The sequence below is a fragment of the Bos indicus genome, chromosome 6 (genome assembly GCF_029378745.1).
Source record: "Bos indicus isolate NIAB-ARS_2022 breed Sahiwal x Tharparkar chromosome 6, NIAB-ARS_B.indTharparkar_mat_pri_1.0, whole genome shotgun sequence".
NCBI classification, from domain to species: Eukaryota; Metazoa; Chordata; class Mammalia; order Artiodactyla; family Bovidae; genus Bos; species Bos indicus.
Genome location: NC_091765.1, coordinates 116519945 through 116543554, shown reverse-complemented (window position 1 = coordinate 116543554; position 23610 = coordinate 116519945). Strand labels below are relative to the sequence as shown.

Below are 23610 nucleotides of genomic sequence, written 5' to 3'. Positions count from 1 at the left end.
CCACAGCTGCTTTGCCCTCCCCTGGCTCTGAGCAGGTCTGCAGCGGAGCACAGGAGGAGCGCCTCGGGCCTCGGGCAGTGCAGGGGAGGCAGGGCAGCCCCACGTGGGAGGCGGGTCTGTGATGACGGGGCTGTAGAGGCCCAGGAGGACCACGTCACTGCCTCACGGGCTGCCACGCACTCCCCTGGGTGCCCATGTGCTCTACGGAGCCCAGAGCCGCCTTGGCGAGGCCTGGGGGTCAGGGCGCTGAAGAGCGATGTGTCCTGGGGCCAGGCGCAGCCTTAGGAGGGCAGTCCTGGGGTGTGAGCCCTGGCGTCGCAGGGCCGCCGTGGTTCCAGCGGGCTCCCGGCCTGCCCTTTGCTGCACAGCTTGTCAGGGACGTGGGTTTCTGTGTCTCCCTCCAATGCGCGGGACCCATGCAGACACTGCAGCACACAGGACCCTGTCCACGCGGTGTGCGTCTCCACACAGTGGACACCAGCGGGGAGAGGGCGCTGTCTGCACCCGTGGAACCCTGCTCGTTTTTCAGTCACGTTGTTTGTTTTAATTACAAAATCATTAGGTTGCCATTGCAATCTGGAATTCAGAAATAAAGTTCTGAAAACAGGAAGTCATGATGAAAAGTAGTACCGTAAAAAATTTGGTGTTGCTTCCAGGCTTTTTTCCAGCGTCCACGCCTCACTCCGCCCCAGCACACACACGCATTTTGAACATGGCATAGCCCTAGCTCTGCTTCACGTGGGAGCATTTCCATTTCGGACGCGTGTGTGAGTGCGTGTATGTGCGTTTGGGCGTAAGCAGGTCGGTATCTCTCAGAGTCTGGGAAGCCCCGTGTGGTGTAGGGCTCTGACCCCAGTGGGCAGCTTCCAGTTCTTCTGTGTAAATAGCACTGATATTAACCCTGCACACCAGCCTGTGCTCCTGAGCAGTTATAAGTGTTGGTTTGGATTTAGAAATTCCTTGTTAGGAGGTCTTTATTACCGTTATTTTGGCTCAGACGTTGACATGTTCAGAGATTAGGAAAACGAATGGTTTCTGAAGACAGCCTGCCTCATAAGACGAGCTGCCCCCTCCCCGCGCTCCCAAGTGCCTCCTTCTTCAGAAATCCAGCTGTTTACCTGCTATCTGTCTTTTGTTTTCTGTTAATTCTCTCATTTGTCGTCTTACCATCTTTCTTAACGAGGTATGGTAGAGAATAAATGAAACTGTAATTGTACTTTTTTGAATTGAATTTCCTGTTGTACTTAATGTGAAAGCCTGGCCCAGAGTTTATATTTCTTATTAAATGTTGTGTTTTCTCTGGATCAGTGTATCTGAACAGGCAGGAATCCTTTTCCAGCCCACTTGTTGTGAATGCATCTCTGGGCCTTAGTCTTTTTAGAGCAGCGTCCCTCACCACTCATTTTTTTATCAGATCTGTTCCTTGTCTGAGCTGCTTCTTTCGGCCAGACTCGGCTCTGGGCGCTTGGCCTATATCTTGCATGTGCTGGGCAGCAGGCTTGGGGCAGTGCAGTGGGGGCCCCCGCCGCCTCGGGAGGGAAGGTGCTAGCAGGGCGGTCACAGGCCTCTGTCCGCAGGCTGGGGACCACGACGCACGACGGCTGCTGCGAGGACACGTACAGCGCACTGCTGCAGCGGTTCCAGCGCTCCGAGGAGGAGCTGCGCGCCGTGGCCGCCGAGTGGCTGCAGTGCCAGAAGAGGATTGACGCCTACGTGGACGAGCAGGTGGGTGCCCGCGAGGGGCGTGCCGGGGGGCGTGCCTGTGGACGCTGGGGGTTGGGGGGCCCAAGGCGGGGGCATGCCCGGGGCGGGGCAAGAGGGGCGCCCAGGCTCCGTGCGGCCTGCGGGGCCTCTGGGAGCCGCTTCGGCCCTCGGGAACTGACACTTGCCGTCCGGAGCCTGGGGGCGCACGCCCGAGGGACCCACAGCGCCCCTCGTCCACCCACGCTGCCGCATCTGAATGGGAGCACAGGCCTGGGGCACGCCGGCGGGTCCAGCGTGGGGAGGCAGGGTACAGGTCCCTGTGCCCCAGCCTGTCTGGCAGCACGAGCCGGCTGCCTGCCTCACCTGGGCGGTGGGAGCGGGGAGGTGCTCGACACGGAGCTTTCCTGAGGGCACGGGGTGAGGGCTGAGGGAAGCCGTGACGGAGCTCAGGGCGCACCTCTGAGGCCATGGGGAGACGCGCCTTTGGTTCTGGCTGAAGATGTGCGCTGGGCTAGTGTCTGTCTCCAAACACAACCGTGAATGCCGCCCGGCCTCTGCTGTGGTCCTTGGTCTCAGAGCTGCTGCCTGAGCCAGATGAGGGGTTGAGACACAGGAAGGGTCGGACACGTTCCCGGGTCGCCATTTGTTCCAGCCTCTCCATGTTTCGTGGAGTCCCAGGAGTCTTGCGGCCTCAGGGACCGTCCTATTCACAGGGGCTGTCTCGTTCAGGACGTGGGAAAGTTCTCCTCCCTGTCCTCCCCCATGTGGTCGGGCTGTCCGCCCACCAGTGCTGCTGGCAACCTTCTGGATCGGCGCTGCTGAGCCGAGCTTGGCTGGGGCGGCTTGTTCTGTGCGGCCGTACCTGACCTCTTCGCAGCCCGTGCGCCCCTGGCGTGTGGCCTCGGGAGTTGCTCTGTGCTTGTGACGCGCTGCCCACTGTCCTGTGCTTCCCGCAGAGGGCAGTGGTGGTTTGGGGTTTTCTTCATATGACACTTGTTCTCCAGCTGTGCTTGTCGCTGATTCCTGACCCCTCAGCTTCAGCCCCTATGGGCGGGGCTGGCCCACGTTGCCTGGCTGAGGTGCATTTGGCAGATGCTGCTGCCCTCCCACTGCCCTCCCTAGGCAGCCTTCATCCGGACCTCCAGCAGCTGAGTCAGGCCAAGGGGACGAGCACAGCCCACCCCATGCACGCTCGCCACCTGCTCTGAGGAGCCTGCTCTCTGGGCTAGGGGAGCGTGGGGTGTGGGGACCCACCATGCCTCCCAGCACAGGGCTGCGAGCGAGTGCGGGGCTCAGCTATCTGAGGCCAGGTTCCCCGCCTCAGGTGGGGCCCCTCTTCAGGGTGCTCTGGACTCCAGAGCTGCATTTGGACAGTCTGAAACCCCACAAGCCCCGTGGGTGTTCCCTGAGAACCTTCTGGGTCCATGTGGACGTAGGCTGCTGCGAGGACAGCAGCACACTGTCCGTCCGACGGCGCCCCGGCTCTGTGCGCTGTGATCCTGGCCAGTGGTGCTGGCGCTCTCCCTCGGCTTGCCTCTTGGTCCTGTGAGAATCTGCAGTCGTGACAGACCTGTAGGCAGAAACGCTGCTCCCTGGCGAATCCACCGGAGGGCTGGCCAGGAGCTGAAAGACTGGCGGCAGAAGTTCACAGGCTGTCACTGAGAAGCCTGTACTGAGGACAGTTGTAGTCAGACTCCTGGAGTCCGGATGTGAGGGCTGCGGGGTCTCCAGGGCAACTCCGACCAGGCCGGACCCCTGCAGGAGATGCAGGGCAGCCTGAGGACCCTGCGAGCCAACAGGGTGCATGACCTAGACAAAGTGGACAAACTCAGAAACACAGGACCAGCGAGACCTAAATCATGAGCAAGTGGAGAAACTCAGTAAACCTATAACTAGTGAGGATATTGGGTCAGTAATCAAAAATCTCCCAACAAAGAAAATTTCAGGACCCAGCAGCTTCACAGGTAAATTCTAGGAAACGTTTAAGAATTAATACCCACCCTTCTTAGAGTTTTCCAGAAAACTAAAAGGGAAGAAACACTTCCTAACTCATGCTGATGCCAAAGACACTACAAGAAAACTACAGACCAAAACTATAGTTCTGCAACTAGTGTCGATGCAGAACCCTCAACAGGACACGCTAGTTCTGTAATGAGCATCGATGCAGAATCCTCAACAGGACACGCTAGTTCTGCAACGAGCGTCGATGCAGAACCCTCAACAGGACACGCTAGTTCTGCAACGAGTGTCGATGCAGAACCCTCAACAGGACTCGCTAGTTCTGCAACGAGTGTCGATGCAGAATCCTCAACAGGACTCGCTAGTTCTGTAATGAGCATCGATGCAGAATCCTCAACAGGACTCGCTAGTTCTGTAATGAGCATCGATGCAGAATCCTCAACAGGACTCGCTAGTTCTGTAATGAGCATCGATGCAGAATCCTCAACAGGACACGCACAAGCAGGATTCAGCATGTTTAAAGGTCTATATGGGTATGTCTTCCTTTTTCTCCTTTGCTTTTCGCTTCTCTTCTTTTCACAGCTATTTGTAAGGCCTCCTCAGACAGCCGTTTTGCTTTTTTGCATTTCTTTTTCTTGGGGATGGTCTTGATCCCTGTCTCCTGTACAATGTCAGGAACCTCCATTCATAGTCCATCAGGCACTGTATCTATGAGATCTAGTCCCTTAAATCTGTTTCCCATTTCCAGTGAATAATCATAATGGATTTGATTTAGGTCATACCTGAATGGTCTAGTGGTTTTCCCTACTTTCTTTAAGTCTGAATTTGGCAAGAAGGAGTTCATGATCTGAGCCACATTCAGCTCCTGGTCTTGTTTTTGCTGACTGTATAGAGCTTCTCCATCTTTGGCTGCAAAAAATATAATCAAGCTGATTTTGTTGTTGACCGTCTGGTGATGTCCATGTGTAGAGTCTTCTCTCGTGTTGTTGGAAGAGGGTGTTTGCTATGACCAAATGACTGTCTGGGGAGGCCTTACAAATAGCTGAGAAAAGAAGAGAAGCGAAAAACAAAGGAGAAAAGGAAAGATACAAGCGTCTGAATGTGGAGTTCCAAAGAAGAGCAAGGACAGATAAGAAAGCCTTTCTCAGTCATCGGTGCAAAAAATAGAGGAAAACAATAGAATGGGAAAGACTAGAGATCTCTTCAAGAAAATTAGAGATACCAAGGGAATATTTCATACAAAGATGAGCTCGATAAAGAAGAGAAATATTATGGACCTAACAGAAGCAGAAGATACTAAGAGGAAGTGGCAAGAATACACAGGAAAACTGTACAAAAAAGATCTTCACAACCCAGATAATCAGGATGGTGTGATCACTCACCTAGAGCCAGACATTCTGGAATGCGAAGCCAGTGGGCCTTAGGAAGCATCACTACAAACACAGCTAGTGGAGGTGATGGAATTCCAGCTGAGCTATTTCAAATCCTAGATGATGATGCTGTGAAAGTGCTGCACTCAATATGCCAGCCAATTTGGAAAACTCAGCAGTGGCCACACGACTGGAAAAGGTTAGTTTCTATTCCAATCCCAAAGAAAGGCAATGCCAAAGAATGTTCAAACTACTGCACGATTGCGCTCATCTCACACGCTAGCAAAGTAATGCTCAAAATTCTCCAAGCCAGGCTTCAACAGGACGTGAATCGTGAACTTCCATATGTTCAAGCTGGTTTTAGACAAGGTAGAGGAACCAGAGATCAAATTGCCAACATCCCCTGGATCATCGAAAAAGCAAGAGAGTTCCAGAAAACCATCTTATTTCTGCTTTATTGATTATGCCAAAGCCTTTGACTGTGTGGATCACAATAAACTGTGGAAAATTCTGAAAGAGATGGGAATACCAGACCACCTGACCTGCCTCTTGAGAAACCTTTATGCAGGTTAGGAAGCAACAGTTTGAACTGGACATGGAACAACAGACTAGTTCCAAATAGATGCCATCCAGCCATCTCATCCTCTGTCGTCCCCTTCTCCTCCCGCCTTCAGTCTTTCTCAGCATCAGGGTCTTTTCAAATGAGTCAGCTCTTTGCATCAGGTGGCCAAAGTATTGGAGTTTGAGCTTTAGCATCAGTCCTTCCAAAGAACACCCAGGACTGATTTCCTTTAGGACGGACTGCTTGGTTTTCCTTGCAGTCCAAAGGACTCTCTAGAGTCTTCTCCAACACCACAGTTCAAAAGCATCAATTCTTCGGTGCTCAGCCTTCCTTATGGTCCAACTCTCACATCCAGACATGACTACTGGAAAAACCATCGCTGTGACTAGACGGACCTTTGTCGGCAAAATAATGTCTCTGCTTTTTAATATGCTGTCTAGGTTGGTCATAGGTTTTCTTCCAAGGAGCAAGTGTTTTTTAATTTCATAGTTTCACTCACTGTCCACAGTGATTTTGGAGCCCCCCACAAAAATGAAATCTGTCACTGTTTGCACTTTTACCCCGTTTATTTGCTATGAAATGATGGAACCGGATGCCATTGTCTTCATTTTTTGAATGCTGAGTTTTAAGCCAGCATTTTCACTCTCCTCTTTCACCTTCATCAAGAGGTTCTTTAGTTCCGCTTTGCTTTCTGCCATTAAAGTGATGTCATCTGCATATCTGAGGTTATTGATGTTTCTCCAAGCAATCTTGATTCCAGCTTGTGCTTCATCCAACCGAGCATTTCGCGTGATGTACTCTGCATATAAGTTAAATAAGTAGGGTGACAATATACAGCTTTGACATGCTCCTTTCCCAGTTTTGAACCATTCAGCTGTTCCATGTCCAGTTCTAGTGTTGAATTACATTAGGCTTCCTAATTTTGAGATATTACATTCCTGGAATTAAGCCCTACTAGAGTATATATTATTGTTTATCCATTATTAGGTATTCTGTTGAGGATCTTTATTACTACATCTGTATTCTGAGGTGTTACTGAGTTTTCATCTTTCAGGTCCTGTTTGTTTTGTATAAAGGTTATGCTAATCTCATAGAATGAATGGAAAAGCTTTCCTTTTTTTTTTTTTTTCCAGTTTTCAGGAATAGTTCAACTTTCCTGTTCCATGAAGGAAAAGGATAGACTAATAGATCCCGACCTAAAGCTCTGGGACCTGGTTCATTGTTGCAGGAGGAGGAAGAGGGACTCAATATTTTTTACTGCCTTTTCAATAAACACTGTGTTTATGAGCCTGTTTGGGGATTTCTGCTTCTTAAGTGAGTTTTACAAACTGATATTTGCCTGGGAAATTATCCACATCCTTCAGATACAGGGGTGGGTGTAAGCTGTGCTCAGGGACACTTGACAGCAGTGGGGACTTGACGGCTGCAGGACGGTCCGTTCCCTCCCTCTGGCTTCAGGCTGCAGAGAGAGCACTGAGGGGGCCGGGCAGGAGGCCAGGCAGGCGGCAGGCAGTGCTCCCGGCGCCCCAGCTCTGCCCACGGCCTCCCCCCAGCTCTGCCCACGGCCTTCCTGCACAAGCTGTGCCCGTGGCCTCCCGCCAGCTCTGCCCATGCCTCCCCCTAGCTGTGCCCATGACCTCCCCACAGCTCTGCCCATGGCCTCCCCACAGCTCTGCCCACAGCCTCCCCCCAGCTCTGCCCGTGGCCTCCCCCGAGCTGTGCCCATGGCCTCCCCCCAGCTCTGCCCATCCCTCCCCCCAGCTATGCCCCCGGCCTCCCCCCAGCTGTGCCTGTGGCCTCCCCCCAGCTCTGCCCATCCCTCCCCCCAGCTGTGCCCCCGGCTTCCCCACATCTCTGCCCACAGCCTCCCCCCAGCTGTGCCCGTGGCCTCCCTCCAGCTCTGCCCATCCCTCCCCCCAACTGTGCCCCCGGCCTTCCCCCAGCTGTGCCCGTGGCCTCCCCCCAGCCCTGCCCATGCCTCCCCCCAGCCCTGCCCACGCCCTACACGCCCGCCACCCCAGCTGCCGGAAGTCTGTATCGTTTGGAACGTCAGTGCATCGACTCGACTTCTGAAGCACAACGTGCAGAGCCGCCTGTGCAGCTCTTCTTTCGTTGAGAGGCATCCCGTGCTCGCGTGTCCTCCTGTTGCAGAAAAGCCCCTTCCTGTGTGTCCGTGTCCGTGCTCACTCCCGCCGTGTCTGTGGTTCATTTCTTCCCTTGTTCAGCCTGGCAGGAAGTTCAGAGAACCAACTTTTGGGTTTACTGATCACATTTACTTCTGGCTTTTTCCAGTAATTTCAGCTTTTGCCTTTACTTCCTTACTAGTTGAAGTTTTGTATTAAGTTATGCTTGTTTCATTTGGAGGGTGTATTGGTCGTTTTTGTCTGACTTGAAGATGTGATCGGCTGTTTAGTAGGCAGTTGGGCAGCTGCCCTGTGTTGGCTGGAGGGGAGCCCCTGTGGGTGGTGCTTCCTTCCTTGTAGGACATGCCCCCCTCCGAGTATTCCAATCATTTGGAAGATATGTATCCCATTCCTTCCTTTCAGCGGTCGTGCTTCAGCTTTTAATAATTTGTAAGAATACGTCTATATGATTATCACTTAGTCATTTCATAGTCTCCTCCTTCACGTACGTCAGTGCCTTGAGCCCGTTCCTAATTCCTGTTCCCCCAGTTTCTTACTTGTTGTGGTCAAGTCTGCCTCCTCAGACCGGGCCGCCCTTGCAGTTTGCGAGTCTGCGGTGCCGCTGTGCCAGCCGCGCTCACTCTTGTGGTGGTCACCGCCATCCGGCTCCGGGACGTGCTCGTCTTGGGCTGAGGCTCATGGCCAGACAGCAGCCCTGGCGCCCACCCTGGCACTCAGCGAGTGGGGAGCGTCTCCCCCCGTGTTGGCGGGCCCATCTCTGGTCTCTCAGTTTCTCTTTGGTGTGATTCATCTGATTTCCGTGCACGACAACTGTGGAGACTTTGAGTGAGTCAGTGTGAGCGCCGAGGCGGAGAGTCCGGTGACCTTTCTGTAGTTGGAGCTTCTCCTGTCTCCACACGCGGTCTCTCGCATCATTAAAAGTCTCCCCTCGAAAGTGTCCTGGTGGCTCTTGCTGGTACTCAGACTTTCTGTCTTTGCATCCCCCGTGCATTCCACGTAGATGACAATGAAGACCAAGCAGCGCATGCTGACGGAGGACTGGGAGCTCTTTAAGCAGAGGCGGTTCATCGAAGAGCAGGTGCGTGTGGGTGGGAGGGCGTTGTCGGAGTGAAGCTATTCGCTGCAGAGCAAAGGGCTGCGGAGCCCACCTTGCACGTCTTGCTCAGCAGACCTGTTTGCAGGCTGGTTCTCCTTTCCGCTTCCTCGTCTCTGTACTCCTCCAGGGACACAGTGTTTATGGAGTGGTTCTCCCGGTCCACAGCCTCCCCGTGTCCCCATGGGCTCCTCCTGGGTGGGTGCTGCGTCTCCGGATTCCCTTCCAGGGGCGACGCACAGTGAGGCCCCAGGGCCAGGCCGGGTCCAATCCTCGTGTGCCAGGACTGTGCTGTCTCGCGGCTGCTGCCCGCCCGGCTCGCCCCTTCCTGCCGCAGGCTCTCCCCGCCCTGCCCGCCACCTTGGCGGCACTCCCCAGCCCGGCATGCTGGTCTTGGGGCCATTACTTCACCAGGAGACTTGCCCGCTCGGCCCGGTGCCTGCGCCGGTGTCTGCTGGCTGCTCTCGCAGTGAGAGCCCTTGGCCTCCGCTCCCCTCCCGCCCGTGGTCCCTTCTGGGCAGCGCGGGTAGACAGGGCACCTGTGCTCTGCACTCAGCGCGTGGCCTGCGTCAGACGGGCGCCACCCATGCCTGTTCCCAAGCTGGCCCGTGGGCCCCTTTTCTGAAACACAGAGGCATGCCTGCCCCGGCGGGAGGTGAGGCGCTGCCTCCTCGGTGGCCCCCAGGCCCACTGCTTCTCCAGGCACGGCTGGTGCGCTCTGCAGCGGCCTTGCTCCCCCTGCCGGCACCACGTGTGCTGCCTGGCCAGCTGCCATCCTGCCCCGTGTGGACAGTGTCTGCGTAGCCTGGGGGCTCAGGGCGGCGCTCAGCGCTCCTGCTGGCCTGGGCTCCCCGTGCCCGGACAGCGGCGTCCACGCTGCCTCCTGCACCGTGCTCAGGCCTGGCGCACCCCGGCGGCCTCCCCACCTCTCCGGCAGGGCTGCTGAGCTCCTGTACCTCGTGGTTTCCCCTGAAGTTTGGTTTCTCGCTTCTTTCTTCGTCCAGAATCTAAGCTCCTGGGGGCAGTGATTATCTCCTGGGGGCTGCGAGTCCCCAGCCCACCGGAGGGCCAGGGCAAGGGCTGGGTGTCCCCCATGAGGGCGTCACAGGGTGTGTGCTGCTGAGGCGCCTGGTGGACTCAGCCCCCTGACCTCTGTCCAGGCCTCTCCCTGCCTGCGCCACACACTGCTCGTCTGCCCCCCTTCCCAGCCCTGGCCCTCCTGAGGAAGCTGCGGGCAGCAGGTCTCTGAGTGGGACGTGCACAGCATCAGAATCACCGAAAAATACAGCCATGTCATGATGAAGGTCTTGCAAAATTAACCTGTTGGCTCATGATTTCCTCCAGTTCACGAAAAAGAAAGCCGTCGCTGGCGAGAACAGCTTCACGGACACCATGCGGCACGTGCTGTCGTCGCGGCTGAGCGTGCCCGACTGCCCCAACTGCAACTACCGGCGGAGGTGAGCGCGCGCAGGACCCCGGGCACTGCCCGGCCTGCTGGCCCCGCGCTGACCCCCTCACCCCCCCGCAGGTGTGCTTGTGACGACTGCAGCCTCTCCCACATCCTCACCTGCGGCATCATGGACCCCCCAGTCACGGGCGACATCCACATTCACCAGCTGCCCCTTCCGGTGGACGCGGCTCCCGACTGCCTGTCTGAGATACGGCCGCCCGGTGTGTCGTCAGCCAGCTCAGGGTCGGCGTCCAGCTCTCCCATCACCGTTCAGCAACATCCCAGACTCATCCTCACAGACAATGGCTCTGCACCAACGTTGTAAGTCATGACTTTGTCGTGAGGATTCTCATGACAACTCATCCGATTCCAAGATGCAGACCCAATGACGTCTGCAGAAGTATGGGCAGCGTTAAGGGTGCTTTTCAGGAAGAAGGACCCTTCATTTTTTAAAATCGCTTTTAACACATGGATGCAGTAAGCCCAAGCATGGACGCTATTTCGTGAGCTGCCGGATGCAGTGAGGCAGGCGCGCATCGGTCTGCGGGGAGCATCTCCCATGCTGGCCTGGCCTGCACCCATCCTCCTCATCCTCAGCTGGCGTCCACGCTTGCTCCGTGTCCTGCTGGGAGCTCAGATGGTCACTTTAGCAAGCGACTGAGGGGTTCTGTCCGTGTTCCCACATCAACCACAAGACGTTTTGTGCGAGCAAGGGGTCACCAGTTCACAGGGTGGAAATCAAGCCCCATCCGACTCCTGGATGGGCCGTTCCCTTGGTGGGTGTTTATTTAAGAGATTAAACATATTCTCTGCGTGTCGTGGCGCCCGTGTGGGTCAGGAGCCCGGGGGAGGGACGGTCGCCCCGACTTTGCTTCCCGTGTTCCTCGGGATTCTCGCCTCCCGACCTGGATTTCGTGCGGTGGCCCCGAGGCTCTCCTTTGGAGTCCCTCAGTTCTCCGTGTGGCTTTGATCTCGGACGCTGAGCTCTGCGGCTGCTCTCACTGAGCCCTGTGCTCCCTCGGAGCCTGTGCAGGGCAGAGGGCCGTCACAGCCAGGCGTGAGCTGGCTCAGGACGAAGCGGCTGCAGCCAAGCACCAGTCGTCAGGGCAGAGCCCAGGCTGGCAGAGTGCCGCCTGCTCCCGGGTCTTAGTGGCTGACGCCAGCCCTGGGCACGCACGCTGCGGGCGGGGCGGAGCCAGGACCACGCGAGGCACTGCGGGCACCTGGCCGCCCGCACCGTGGGGTCTGTGTCTTCCCACAGACACGGCCATCCCAGACCCTCCTGGCTCTGGGCCACGCATGTCCTTTTCCTGCTGCTGCTCCGAGCGTGAGATGGACGTGCGGCATTTCCGTGGCGGGGCTGCAGGGCTGCCTGGACGCCTGAGTCTGGAGTCGCCAGGCCGCAGGCAGCGCGTGGGTCTGTTACTTCACTCGGCCCCCCCCGGGGTGGTATGGGTGCCACGCAGGGCAGTGTCTGTGTCCGCAGGTTGTGGGGGCACCGGAGCCGGGCGTTCCCAGCAGCTGGCCTGCCCGTACTTGCTGTAGCAGCTCCAGGTGACCACGCACGATGCTCCTTGGACTCAGTTCTCCCAGAAGTGGGATGAAGCTGAGTCTGGCTGTTCTGGACCATCTGCCCTGAAGCCCAAAGGGCTCCAGTTTTTAGGCTTTCTCCTTCCGGACGGTTGAGGCTCACGGTGGATGCGGAGGCATGATGGTGTAGGCCCACGGGGCGTCGCTTACCGTCAGGCCTTGAGCCACGTACCCCGAGCTGGGCGCTTCGTGCCATCTCTTCTCAGGCACCAGAAAGCCTTACGTTTGAAGTGGTCTTCACAGCCTTGAAGGCACATTACTCTGTTTTTGTAGATATTCCATTTGCCTATCACTTGGATGTCTTGTTAAAGCTGCTAACTATGAGTTTGGAACGGACTTGCCTACAGCTGGCCTTGTCACATAAGTGCTTTTATTGTTTTGTTCAGCTGGCTATCTCTGAAATTTTGGTGGTTATAAAAACAAACACTGAAGACCTAAGGTTGGTTTCTGTACCCCTTTAATTATAATAAAAAATAGCATTTGTTTGAAAATGACAGAGAGAGAGAACAGTTGTACACCAGGGCGCTTCAAGTTGATCTATTGAAATTTTGTGGTTTCCTTAATGTTTCTCCGTTCGGAGTTTTGTTTTCCGTTCTTCTGGGCAGAACGAGTGGTCTTCGGGCATTTTCCTCCTGGTCCAGGTTACCGGGAGCCCCTGAGACGCATGCGTGGGGCCCAGTGTCACGCTCCTGTGCGTGAGCGTGGCTCTCCTGGGTGGGCAGTGCATGGTCCTTAGCGGCCACGGCCCCGCGGTGACGTCTCTGCGCGTCTCAGTTGCAGTGACGATGAAGACGTTGCCCCGCTGTCGGCCAAGTTTGCTGACATCTACCCCCTGAGTAACTACGAGGACGCCGAGGTGGTAGCCAGCATGAACGGCGTCCATGGCGAGCTGAACGGCGGCGGGGAGAACCTGGCCCTGAAGGACGAGGTACATGCCCAGCCTCCGCATCACGACGATGAGTCACCCCAGATGGTGTCCTGGGTTTGAGCGTTCTGTGTTATTCTGGTTTAAAAAGCATAAGTTACAAGTGACTATCTTTGTGACTGTCTTTAAAGTCCCCTCAGGTAAGCAGTACCAGCAGCAGTTCCTCGGAAGCTGACGACGAGGAGGCAGACGGCGAGAGTAGTGGGGAACCCCCGGGAGCCCCGAAGGAGGACACGGCTCTGGGGAGCGGGAGCCCCAGGAAAGAGGAAAGTAAAGTGGACAGTCCACCCCCGTCTTACCCAGCTCAGCAGGTACGGCTTTATTTCCTTGAACTTGGTTTTGCCCAGGCTGTCTTCTCTGTGTCTGGTTTCTCTCGACATGAGTGCTACTGAACACAAAAGTACGTTCCTGTGAAAAGCTTGTGAAGGTCAGACTGGTGAGAACCGAGACCGCTCTGCCAGACGGTCATCTTTTCTCTTAGAGACTCTGGTTTTATGATGGATGCTCAGGCAGCTCCTAAAGGAAGAGCACGTGAGGGCCAAGGCCCATTAAACCATTGTAGTAGGTGGTGCGGTCTACGGGGGAGGGGACACTGGAAGGGGTGCCCCGGGCCCTCTGCCCCCACTTCCTCCCCTCGCCCTGGTCCAGGACCTGCTCACCCCAGCCCCCGGTCCCCCCAGCCCCTGCTCACCCCCAAGCCCGTGATCACCCCAAGCCCTTCCTTACCCCCAGCCCCCGGTCCCCCCCAGCGACTGCTCACCCCAGGCCCTGTGCACCCCCAGCCCCTCCTCACCCCCAGCCCCCGTCCCGCACAGTGCTTGCACACCCCAGCCCCTCCTCACCCCCAGCCCCCAGCCCCCATCCCCCACAGTGCTTGCTCACCCCAGCCCCTGTGCACCCCCAGCCCCTGCTCACCCCACCCCCTACTCACCCCCAGCCCCTGTGCGCCCCCAGCCCCTGTGCACCCCCAGCCCCTGCTCACCGCAGCCCCTGCACACCCCCAGCCCCCGGTCCTCCCCAGCACCTGCTTACCCCAGCCCCTGTGCACCCCCAGCCCCTGCTCACCCCACCCCCTACTCACCCCCAGCCCCTGTGCGCCCCCAGCCCCTGTGCACCCCCAGCCCCTGCTCACCCCAGCCCCTGCACACCCCCAGCCCCCGGTCCCCCCCAGCGCCTGCTCACCCCCAGCCTGTGATCACCGTTGATTTATGCAGGTACGCACATTCTTCTCTACTGACGAGAAAGGCCTACCCTGACACACTGCCCTTTCCCCGCCCGGCGGCGTGTCCTGCCAGCTTGGTGGAGCTCGCTCCCTCACGCTCTGCTGCTGCCCTCTGTGTCCTGCTGTGGAGACAGGTCCTGGTTGTGCTGTGCTTTGTTTTCAGTCTGCTGGTGGATACTTGTGTTTGCCTCCCTTTACTTTCCCATCGTAAACTCTCCAGTGAGTGGCCTCACGTGTCTGACGTTTCACACGTAGGCGGTTTTGTCCCCAGGAGGGTCACCAGCAGCGGCTTTCCCCAGTCCGAGCGTGGTGGTCTCCCCTGCTGTCACAGGGGAGAGCTTTGAAGTCTTGCCAGTCTAATAGGTGAGAAATGGTAGCTCTGTGAGGTTTCCGTTTTTATTTCACTTTTTATGGGCAAAGTTAAGCTTTCTGTCATAGATATTTAAGGGCTGTGTGGGCTGTTTCCTTTTCTATCTAGTGTTTGGGTTTAAGAGTTCTTTAAACAAGTCCTTTATCAAGTATGTGATCCACAAATATTTTCTTTTGGTCTGTGATACGTCTTATTAGTTTTTTTTTTTTCAGTGTTTTTGAAAAGCAAAAGTTACTGATTTTGATGCATTCCAGTTTATCAGCTTTTTCTTTTATGAATCATGCTTTTGATGGCATATCCAAAAAACTTTTACCTAATACAAAACTATTTTGCTGTGAAAGGTTTGTAATTTTAGCTCTTGCTCAGGTCTGTGGTCCACTCAGCTCAGTTTTGCTAGTGGTCTACAGCGAGGGTCGTTTGATACCCAGCTGGCACAGCGCCTGTGTCAGAAAGACCACCGTCCCCGCTGCATCGCAGGGGTCGCTGGTTGCAAACCAGCTGGTGGCTGAGGGCCCACGGCCATGCCCGGCGTCCTGCCCTGTGGCCTCCGCACCCAGAAACCTGTGCTCTGCTCGACTGTCGCTGGATTGTAAGTTTGGAAATCAGGCAGGACCTGCCTTTCTCTTTTTGGGCCTCTTTCAAAATTGCTGAAGCTGTTCAGAGTCCTTTGCATTTCCATATGTGTTTTTTCCAGGTGGGAAAGTGAAAGTGGTTCAGTTTGTCCGACTCTTTGCGACCTCATGGACTATACAGTCCAGAATACTGGAGTGGGTAGCTGTTCCCTCTCCGGGGGATCTTCCCAGCCCAGGGATGGAACCCAGGTCTCCTGCATTGCAGGCAGATTCTTTACCAGCCGAGCCACTAGGGAACCCTGGGTTGGACTGTTAAGTTTTTTAGAATTAATTTTTATTAGAGTATAGTTGTTTTGTAATGTTGTGTTCGCTTCACATACATTTTATTTTACTGTTTTTGGGTAGGGGCCACACCTCATGGCTTATAGGATCTTAGTTCCTGACCAGGTATTGAGCCTGGGCCATGGCAGTGAAAGTGCTGAGTCCTCACCACTGGACCGCCGGGACTCCCCCATGTGCATTCAGGGACCACTGGTTACCTTCTGCAAAACACCTGTGGAGTTTAATGGAGGTTGCATTGAATTCTTGAGTATTTGATAGAGTTCATCACCAAAACCCTCTGGACCTGATCTTCTGTTTGTGGGATGATGAGAATCAATTTTGGGAAAACAGACTTATGAACATTGCACATGCTATTTCTTTCCATTTGTTTAGGTCGTCTTTAATTTCTTCCTGTAATTTTTAAAAATTTCTAGTCTGTGTTTCTTAAGTTTATTAAGATTTTAGATGTTTTTTGATTGTATAGTAAAGGTATTTTCTAATTTTGGTTTCTTTCTCTTTCTTTAACATTCATTCTTTGGCTGAGCTGGGTTTAGGGCGGCACATGGGGTCTCCCATCCTCCTTGCGGCGTGAGGACTCTTGGTTGCGGCATGTGAGATCCAGTGCCCTGACCAGGGTTGGAACTCGGGGGCCCCTGCATCGGGAGCACCAGGGAAGTCCCTGGTTTCGATTTACAGTTGATTGTTGGTAATACACAGAAATACAGTCAGTTCTTATGTATTGATTTGCAGTTGATTGTTGGTAATACATGGAAATACAGTCAGTTCTTATGTATTGATTTACAATTGATTGTTGGTAATACACAGAAATACAGTCAGTTCTTATGTATTGATTTTGAATTCTGCAGCTTTGCTAATAAACTTATTTGTCCTAGAGTGGTTGAGGTTTTGTGGGTTTGTTTTGGGGTTTTTTTGGTAGATTACTTTTGGGTTTTATACATACAAAATCGTGTTGTCTGTGAGTGAACAAGTTTTCCTTCTTCCTTTACAGCCCGGATTCTTTTAATTTCCTACTCTTGCTTTATTGAGCTAGCTAGAACCTCTAGTACAGCATTGAATCGAAGTGGTGCAAGCAGACACCTTTGCCTGTTCCCAGGCGTGGGGGGACAGCGTTGAATCTTTAACCAGTAAAATACGATGGTAGCTGTCGGTTTTCCTTAGACGTCCTTTGTCAGCTAAGGAAGCTATGTCCTACTCCTTGGTTTGGTTTTTTTTTTTTTTTGAGAATTTTATCGTGAACATTCATTGGGTTTAAGATGCCTGTTCTGCATCTCTTGAGATGTCCCTGTGGCTTTCATCCTTTGTTCTGTTACCAAGTTGTATCTCATCAAGGAATTTTGAACCAATCTTGTGTTCCTGGGATAAATCCCACCTGGTCATGACCTATAGTCTTTTTTTTTAATACATGTTCTTGCCTGGCTTGCTAATGTCTTGTTAGGATTTCTGTATCTATGTTAATGAAGGATATTGGTCTGTTGACTATGATGTCTTTGAAACTCAGCATTAAAAAAACTTAAGATCATAGCATCCAGTCCCATCGCTTCATGGCAAATAGAAGGGGAAAAAGTGAAAGCAGTGACAGATTTTTATTTTCCTGGGCTCCAAAATCACTGCAGATGGTGACTGCAGCCATGAAATTAAAAGATGCAAAGAGTCAGACACGACTTAGCTACGGAACAACAGCAGCAGCAGCAGTGATGTCTTTGCCTCAGAGACTGAGCTGAGGAGTGTGTGTTCCACCTGTATTTTCTGAAGGAATTCGTCTGAGATTGATATTCCTTAAATATTTGATGGAATTCACCAGTGAAATCCCGTGGACCTGATCTTTTTAATTAAAATTTCGTTTACTTGATACAGGTCTGTTCAGATTTTTTATTTCTTCTTGGATTGAGTTTAATGATTTGTGTCTTTTTAGGAATTTATCCATTTCATCTAAGTTGTCTAATTTGATGTCTCATGGTTGTTTATTATCTCTTTTTAGTTTTGTGGAGTCTGTAGCAATGTTAATTCCTGATTTGGGTAATTTTATTTACTACTTTTTAACTCCCTCAGTCACTCTGGCTATATTTTTGTAAATCAGTTTTTTTTTTTTTTTTTTTCTATTTTTCTCTTTTTTGTTTCATTGATTTCTGTTCTGATCTCCATTATTTTTTTTATATATTCTTGGGGTTAATTTTTTCTATTCCTAGCTTCTTAAATCTAAGGCTGAGATTACTGATTTTAGAGCTTCCAAATTTATTAAGACTTGTTTTATGGCCTAACATGTGATCTAACCTAGATGTGCACTTGAAAATTGTGTTCTGCCCCTCTTAGGTGAAATGTCCTGTAAATGAAACCGGTCAAATTGATAGCGTTATTCAAGTCTTCTGTATCCTAACTGATTTTTTATCTAATTCTAAAAATTACTGAGAGAGACATATTGAGGTCTTCTGTTATAACTTTTGGATTATCTATTTCCTTTTTCAAATCTGCCAGTTTTTGATTCATGCGTTTTGGGACAGTGTTGTGGAATGTGTATCCATGTAATTATTGTTCTGCCTCCCTAATATATTGGCCCTTTTGTCACTGTGAAGTGTCTCCCTGCTGTTATTTCTTGCCTTAGACTATTCTCTCTAATATTAATATAGCCATTCCAGCTGTCTTCAGGTTGCTATGTGTATGTTTTATAAATTTTTGTCCTTTTAATTTTAGCTCCTTTGTGTCTTTTTCTTCCAGCCTTTGAGCTGGATCTTATGTGTGTATCCTGCCCCTCGGTCCCCGCCTCTTGTTGGGAGCGCCCCATTCACGTCTAACACAGCTGCTGGCAGTGCTCCCGTCTGCGCTGTGCCGGTCGTTTCTGCGCCTCGTGTTCTTCTACCTCTGTCTCTACTTCCTTTTTTCATATCAAACAGAATTTTAGTGTACCAGTTTTAATTCTGCTATTGATTCTTGAATTATGTTATTTTTGTTTTGTTTTTCAGTTAGTTTTTAAAGGGTGTGGGGAGTTGGGGATAGGAAGATCCCTGGGCAGGAAAGCTAGACCCCTTCTGTTCTTAAGTAGAAGTTCTAGCAGGTTTGCATGAATAAACGCTTCTCAATATGTTTTTTTCGTTTGGTTGATTTCCAGAGCCTCAAAACGATTGCCTTTGACAATTGTGTTCAGTTTTGCACTTGTTTTGAGGGAGAAGAGTCACCGACTGCTTCATTCCACCTTAGCCGGAAGTCCCGTCTCTGGTGCACTTTGAAGAGCCTCTGTGTAGCCATCCGTTAAGCAGTGTGCGCCCAGCGGAGCATGGCACCAGTGGTCTCCTTGTCCTTGGTCCCAGCTCCCTCTCTCCACTCTGCCATCTTGCAGTCTCCGCGGCCCTGCTCACACAGGCGCGGGATGCAGACGGGTGAGGCTGCCGCCCCGGCAGGCACCCAGCCGGGGTGAGGTGCGCACGCCTTGTCTCTCCAGGCCTCTTCAGTCCCAGTCCTGGGGGCCCTCGTTCAGCTCGCAAGGAGGGACCCGTCTACCCGGGGTGTCAGGACGGGCCCGCTGCCTTTGTATTTGCTGTGTGGCTGACTCGCATTCAATCCATATCGTTCTTTGTTTCCCTAAATACTCAGTACTCACTTACTAAATACTTTTTTTTTCTTTCCCTTTAGGCAGAACAAGCTCCAAACACTTGTGAATGTCATGTTTGTAAACAAGAGGCGTCTGGATTAACGCCTTCAGCAATGGCCGCTGGCGCCCTGCCTCCCGGCCACCAGTTTCTGAGCCCCGAGAAGCCTGCGCACCCTGCGCTGCACCTGTACCCCCACATCCACGGCCACGTGCCCTTGCACGCCGTCCCACACCTGCCTCGCCCTCTCATCCACCCCACCTTGTACACAGCGCCCCCCTTCACACACAGTAAGGTGAGTGGGCAGACAGGGCCGGGGCGCTCACGCGCCACTCAGACCTCTAGAGCGTGTTTAAACAGACAGACCCGTAAAGTGACGGCTGTGTGGGGCAGCAGCCACGCTCATGGGAGGGTCTGCGAACGTTTCCTTTTACTGTAATACTGTGACCTCCTGGAGTTTTGAACCTTTACATTTGTAAAAACAGTCGTGGACGTCATAGTTCGTTCCTTGGGAATTGACCAGGATGTGAAGAGGTTTTCATGTGGTACTGGCGTAATGGGTTGAGCTGGGGACCACAGGGCCTCTGCCCACCCAGAGACCAGCCCAGTTCTCCAGCTTTTCGGGGCCTGGCGGTGGCGGGTAACACAGCTTGAACGTAACGTGAGTCCTCTAACACTGGCCAGGCTCCGCAGGGTCTTAAATGACAGTCCTCTTAAAGGACTGTTATGTAGAAAGGCACAAGCTTGAAGGAGGGGGCCCTGGGCACCATGCAGCGGAGGCTCGCCGGCAGGTGAGTGGGGGGCCGGGGGCAGCCAGGCGGGCCTGGCAAGATGGGTGACGGCTGGGAAGGGCGGCACGCGCTGCCTCCCGTCAGAGCCTGAGGCGCGTGCTGCGCCCTAGACGTCGCAGTGCAATCGTTAGGTTTGTCTCGTTCTTCGTACCTTAGATAGCTTTGCCTCACTAGCTGTTTTGAACTTACTTTTATTGATTCGGGTCATAAATTTTAATTTTTCATCAGTTATTCTGGCTAATGTTATTAGCTCTAATCAGTCAAAAATAGAACTCTCCCCAGACTCTACTCATAGACAGTGATTCTCTAGTGTTCGAAAGGGAGCATGTGGCGTGAGAGGGACTTCCTCAGGCCGCACATCACCCCTCACTGGGGTTTGCTGTTTGTCTGCTGGGGAGGGTGCCGGGTGATAATTGTTGGTTTATTAGAGAGCATCCTCAGTTTGTTATGTTCTGTGATAATAAGTGCTTGGTAACCACTCAAATTTAGGCTTAAATTTTATTAGGTTGACTGTTGCTTCCCCGATAGCTCAGTTAGTAAAGAATCCGCCTGCAATGCAGGAGACGCCAGTTCAGTGCCTGGATCGGGAAGATCCCCTCGAGAGGGGATAGGCTACCCACTCCAGTACTCTTGGGCATCCCTCATGGCTCAGCTGGTAAAGAATCCACCTGCAGTGTGGGAGACCTGGGTTCAGTCCCTGGGTTGGAAAGATCCCCTGGCAAAGGGAAAGGCTACCCACACCAGTATTCTGGCCTGGAGAATTCCATGGACTCTATAGTTCATGGGGTCGCGAAGAGTCAGACACGACTGAGCGGCTTTCTCTCTCTGACTCATTGCTCAGTTCAAACACTTAATGACACCTTTGTTAATCGGGTCGTTCTAAGTAGCATATTCATGTTTACATTCAAGGCCAGGCTATTTGGACGGTCCTCCCAATCCTTCACCCTTTTCCTCAGGTGAGCATATGAGTTTGGAAGCTGTTTGCTCCTTGTTCTTACCTAAATAGAGCTCCATTTCCTAGTCCTAGGGAACCACCTGGAGAAGAGGGTGTAGAATGTTCTCTCATATGTTCATGCTGGTAGAAATTATTCAAGAATTAATTCCTAAAAATCTTCAAGTGAAGTAGTGAAATTTATTATTCCCACTCTAGTTAAAACTGAGTTTTCCCCTGGATCTTGGCCTTTTCTCAGGGTGTTACCAGCAGTGTATAGAAGGATAAAGGAGGGGAAGCATCATCTGGGTCGCAGTCTGTCTCTGTTACCACTGAACTGTAATCCAATAGGTGGATGAGAAAGATTCATGGGTTGAAGAAACTGCAGAGGAGCAGCTGTGAGGCTGTGTTTTAGCCACTTACTGTTAGTGCCAAGATTATTCACTGACGCAATTAAAATATACACTAGCTGGGTGCCATTTTTATTTGGAAAAACGAGATGCATTTGACAGCATACTTGGTTTGTACCTGGTATAAAAATGTTTCTCTGCATAGTCTCACGTCGTCACTTACCAGGTTTTGCAAAGTTGCTGTGTGTTCTTTGAGTTAGTCTGACTTAGTTGAGTGCTGTGGCGGCATCTGTACCTAAATGCACAGAGCGTGCCCAGCCCTACAGGAGCTGCTGGAGGAGGACCGAGCTGTAGTGGAAGGACATGGTTGTCCTCAGCTCCGTCAGAGCAGGTTTCTCAGCGAGATGCCTGCCCCACGCAGGCGGGGGCGGCCCCGAGTGTGGGCAGCCGTGCCCGCTGAGGCTCTGCTGACCCAGTTCTCTTCCTCCGGCATCAGGGCTTTTAGGAATTTCTGCTCTGGTTAGCTGTCGCCTTTAAGACTGTGTCACTCTAGTTGTGATCTTTAATTCATACTTTTGCCATTGTGGATAAATAGTACCTAAAACGCTTGGAATGGGTACTGTTAACATTTTACTTTCTTGAGATTAGAAAGACTTGAAAACTATTTCCATTTTCAGAAGTTTTCATTACCACTGATATGTTTGTAATTTGTATGTTGAGTAATGTTACTTAAAAATTAAAAGTACTTGCAGGAGGTAAATACAGTGATGAAATACTGAAGAAAAAAATTAAAACTAAGTGACAGGAAATTTAGTTTCCAAATATTTGGGCGTTCTCTAGCTGTCTCTCTGTTGCTGGTTTCTACTTCAGCTCCGTTCTATCTGAGCGCGCACTGTTTCTGGTCTTTCGGGGTTGCCTTGTGGCCCAGGGTGTGGTCCGTCTTGGCAGATGCTCCGTGTTCCTCAGGACAGATGGTCTGCCGTTCTGTGTGCGGCGGGCAGCGGCTGGCTGGCGGTGTGGGGTCCAGGTGTGTTCTTGCTGGCCCCTGCTGCCCCTGTGCCCTTGCTGCGGAGGGCGGTGGAGGTCTGCAGCTCATGGCGGACCTGCCTGCTCTGCGGCAGGCCTGGCAGGCTTGGCCTCACGCAGTTTGGTGCTCTTCTGTTAGATGCTTGTGTGCTGGGGGTTCTCATGTGTCCTTGGAGGGTTGCCCTTCAGTCACTAGGGAAGGCTCCTCGCTCTGAGGTCTGGTCTGCCCGCTGAGGCTGCCTGGGTGATTTGTCACTGCTGCCCGCAGCAGGTGTCTTGTCGACAGGCATCGTTGGATCCTGGGGCTTTGGGGGCTGGGGGAAGCTCTTGTTCTTTAATATATTCTGATGATCTCGGCATTTTCATTGGTGTATTTATTCCGTTCACTTTGATTTTTTTTTAATGTGTTTGGATGAATACCCATGTTTGTAACTATTTTCTATTTGTTGCCAGAGGCTTCCTTTTCTGCTTTCTGTACTCTCACTTGAGCGTTTTCTGATTCATTTTATTTCCTCTTAGCGTATCAATCACACCTCTTTTTCCGTTTTCACGGTTGTGTTAGAAAGCACCTTCTGACTGAGCTAGGGCCACTTCCAGCGCTGCTCCTCCCCTGTGTGCAGTTGAGCTGCTTGTAACAGATTGTTCCCAGTTCCTGCTTCTGGTCCCTTGTGACTTGCAGGCATCATTTTCATTTATCCAGTATTAATCACCCGGTACATTGTTGCTATTATTACTGCAAAGTTTTTTTTTTTAAGATCAATTAAGAGAAAGATAAGAGATTTTATTTTCCTGATGTTTATTCCTTTTCCATTGCTCTCTCTTCCTCTATGTAGATCCAAGTTTCTGACCTATATTATGTTCCTTCTTCCTGAAGAAAATCTTCTAACATTTCTTGCAGGGCAGGTCTGCTGGACGTGCATTCCCTCAGTGTTTCTTTGTCTGAGGAAGTCTTTATTTCTCCTTCACTTTTGAAGGATAATTTCGCTGGATACAGAATTCTAGGTTGGTGGTTTTTCTATTTTTTCCTTTGAGCACTTAGAACCTGGTTAACCCCACTGTCTTCCTGCCTGTGCCGTTTAAGTGAGATGTCTTCTGTGACTGTGTCCCTTGCTCTGTAGGACAGGGTTTCTGCCCCTCAGCCCACCCCTAGGCTGCTACCAGGATTCTGGCTTTGGTTTCCTGCAGCTGGGATGTGCTGCACCCGGATGGGGTCTCGTGAAGGTCTTGCTGGTGCCCTCTGAGCCTCCTGGCCTGCTCTGGTGCCGGTCGAGAGTTGGGACGTCCTTGGCTGCCACTCCTCCAGGCCTCCTTCCTGTCTGCTCTGCTCCTGCAGACTCCAGCCCACGCGGAGCGTCTTCTGAGAGGGCCCCAAGCTCTTGGACAGTCTGTTCTCTGTTTTTGTCATTGTTGGTGCTATTTTTTGGAGGATTTTGTTTGTTTAAATTCTTATTTCTCTTCGCATCTCAGTTTGCAAAGTTTCTCTTGTCGTATCTTGAGGCTCGTGGATTCGCTTCTTGGCTGTGTTCAGTCTGCCGAGTCTTGGTTTTTCTTTCCACGTTTTTTATTTCTAGCATTTCTTTTTGACTCTTTCTTAGAATCTCTCTGCTCACAGTACCAATTTGTTCTTG

At 52.2% G+C, this 23610-nt stretch overlaps 1 protein-coding gene and 1 long non-coding RNA gene across 6 annotated transcripts in view; both read left to right on the top strand.

The window, feature by feature from the left end:
• The window catches only part of FAM193A (family with sequence similarity 193 member A), a 151580-nt gene that overhangs the window by 99569 nt on the left and 28401 nt on the right, over positions 1-23610 (top strand). For all 5 annotated transcript variants that reach the window (XM_070791906.1, XM_070791905.1, XM_070791909.1 and 2 more), the window contains 7 exons: positions 1578-1725; positions 8740-8817; positions 10177-10289; positions 10361-10603; positions 12647-12800; positions 12929-13108; positions 18928-19179. In XM_070791906.1, the coding sequence (XP_070648007.1) occupies positions 1578-1725; positions 8740-8817; positions 10177-10289; positions 10361-10603; positions 12647-12800; positions 12929-13108; positions 18928-19179 (1168 nt within the window). The remainder of the gene's footprint in view (positions 1-1577; positions 1726-8739; positions 8818-10176; positions 10290-10360; positions 10604-12646; positions 12801-12928; positions 13109-18927; positions 19180-23610) is intronic.
• On the top strand, positions 1817-6887 carry LOC139183698 (uncharacterized). The gene is made up of 2 exons (XR_011567317.1): positions 1817-4196; positions 6729-6887. It is a non-coding gene; the product is annotated as an uncharacterized lncRNA (long non-coding RNA).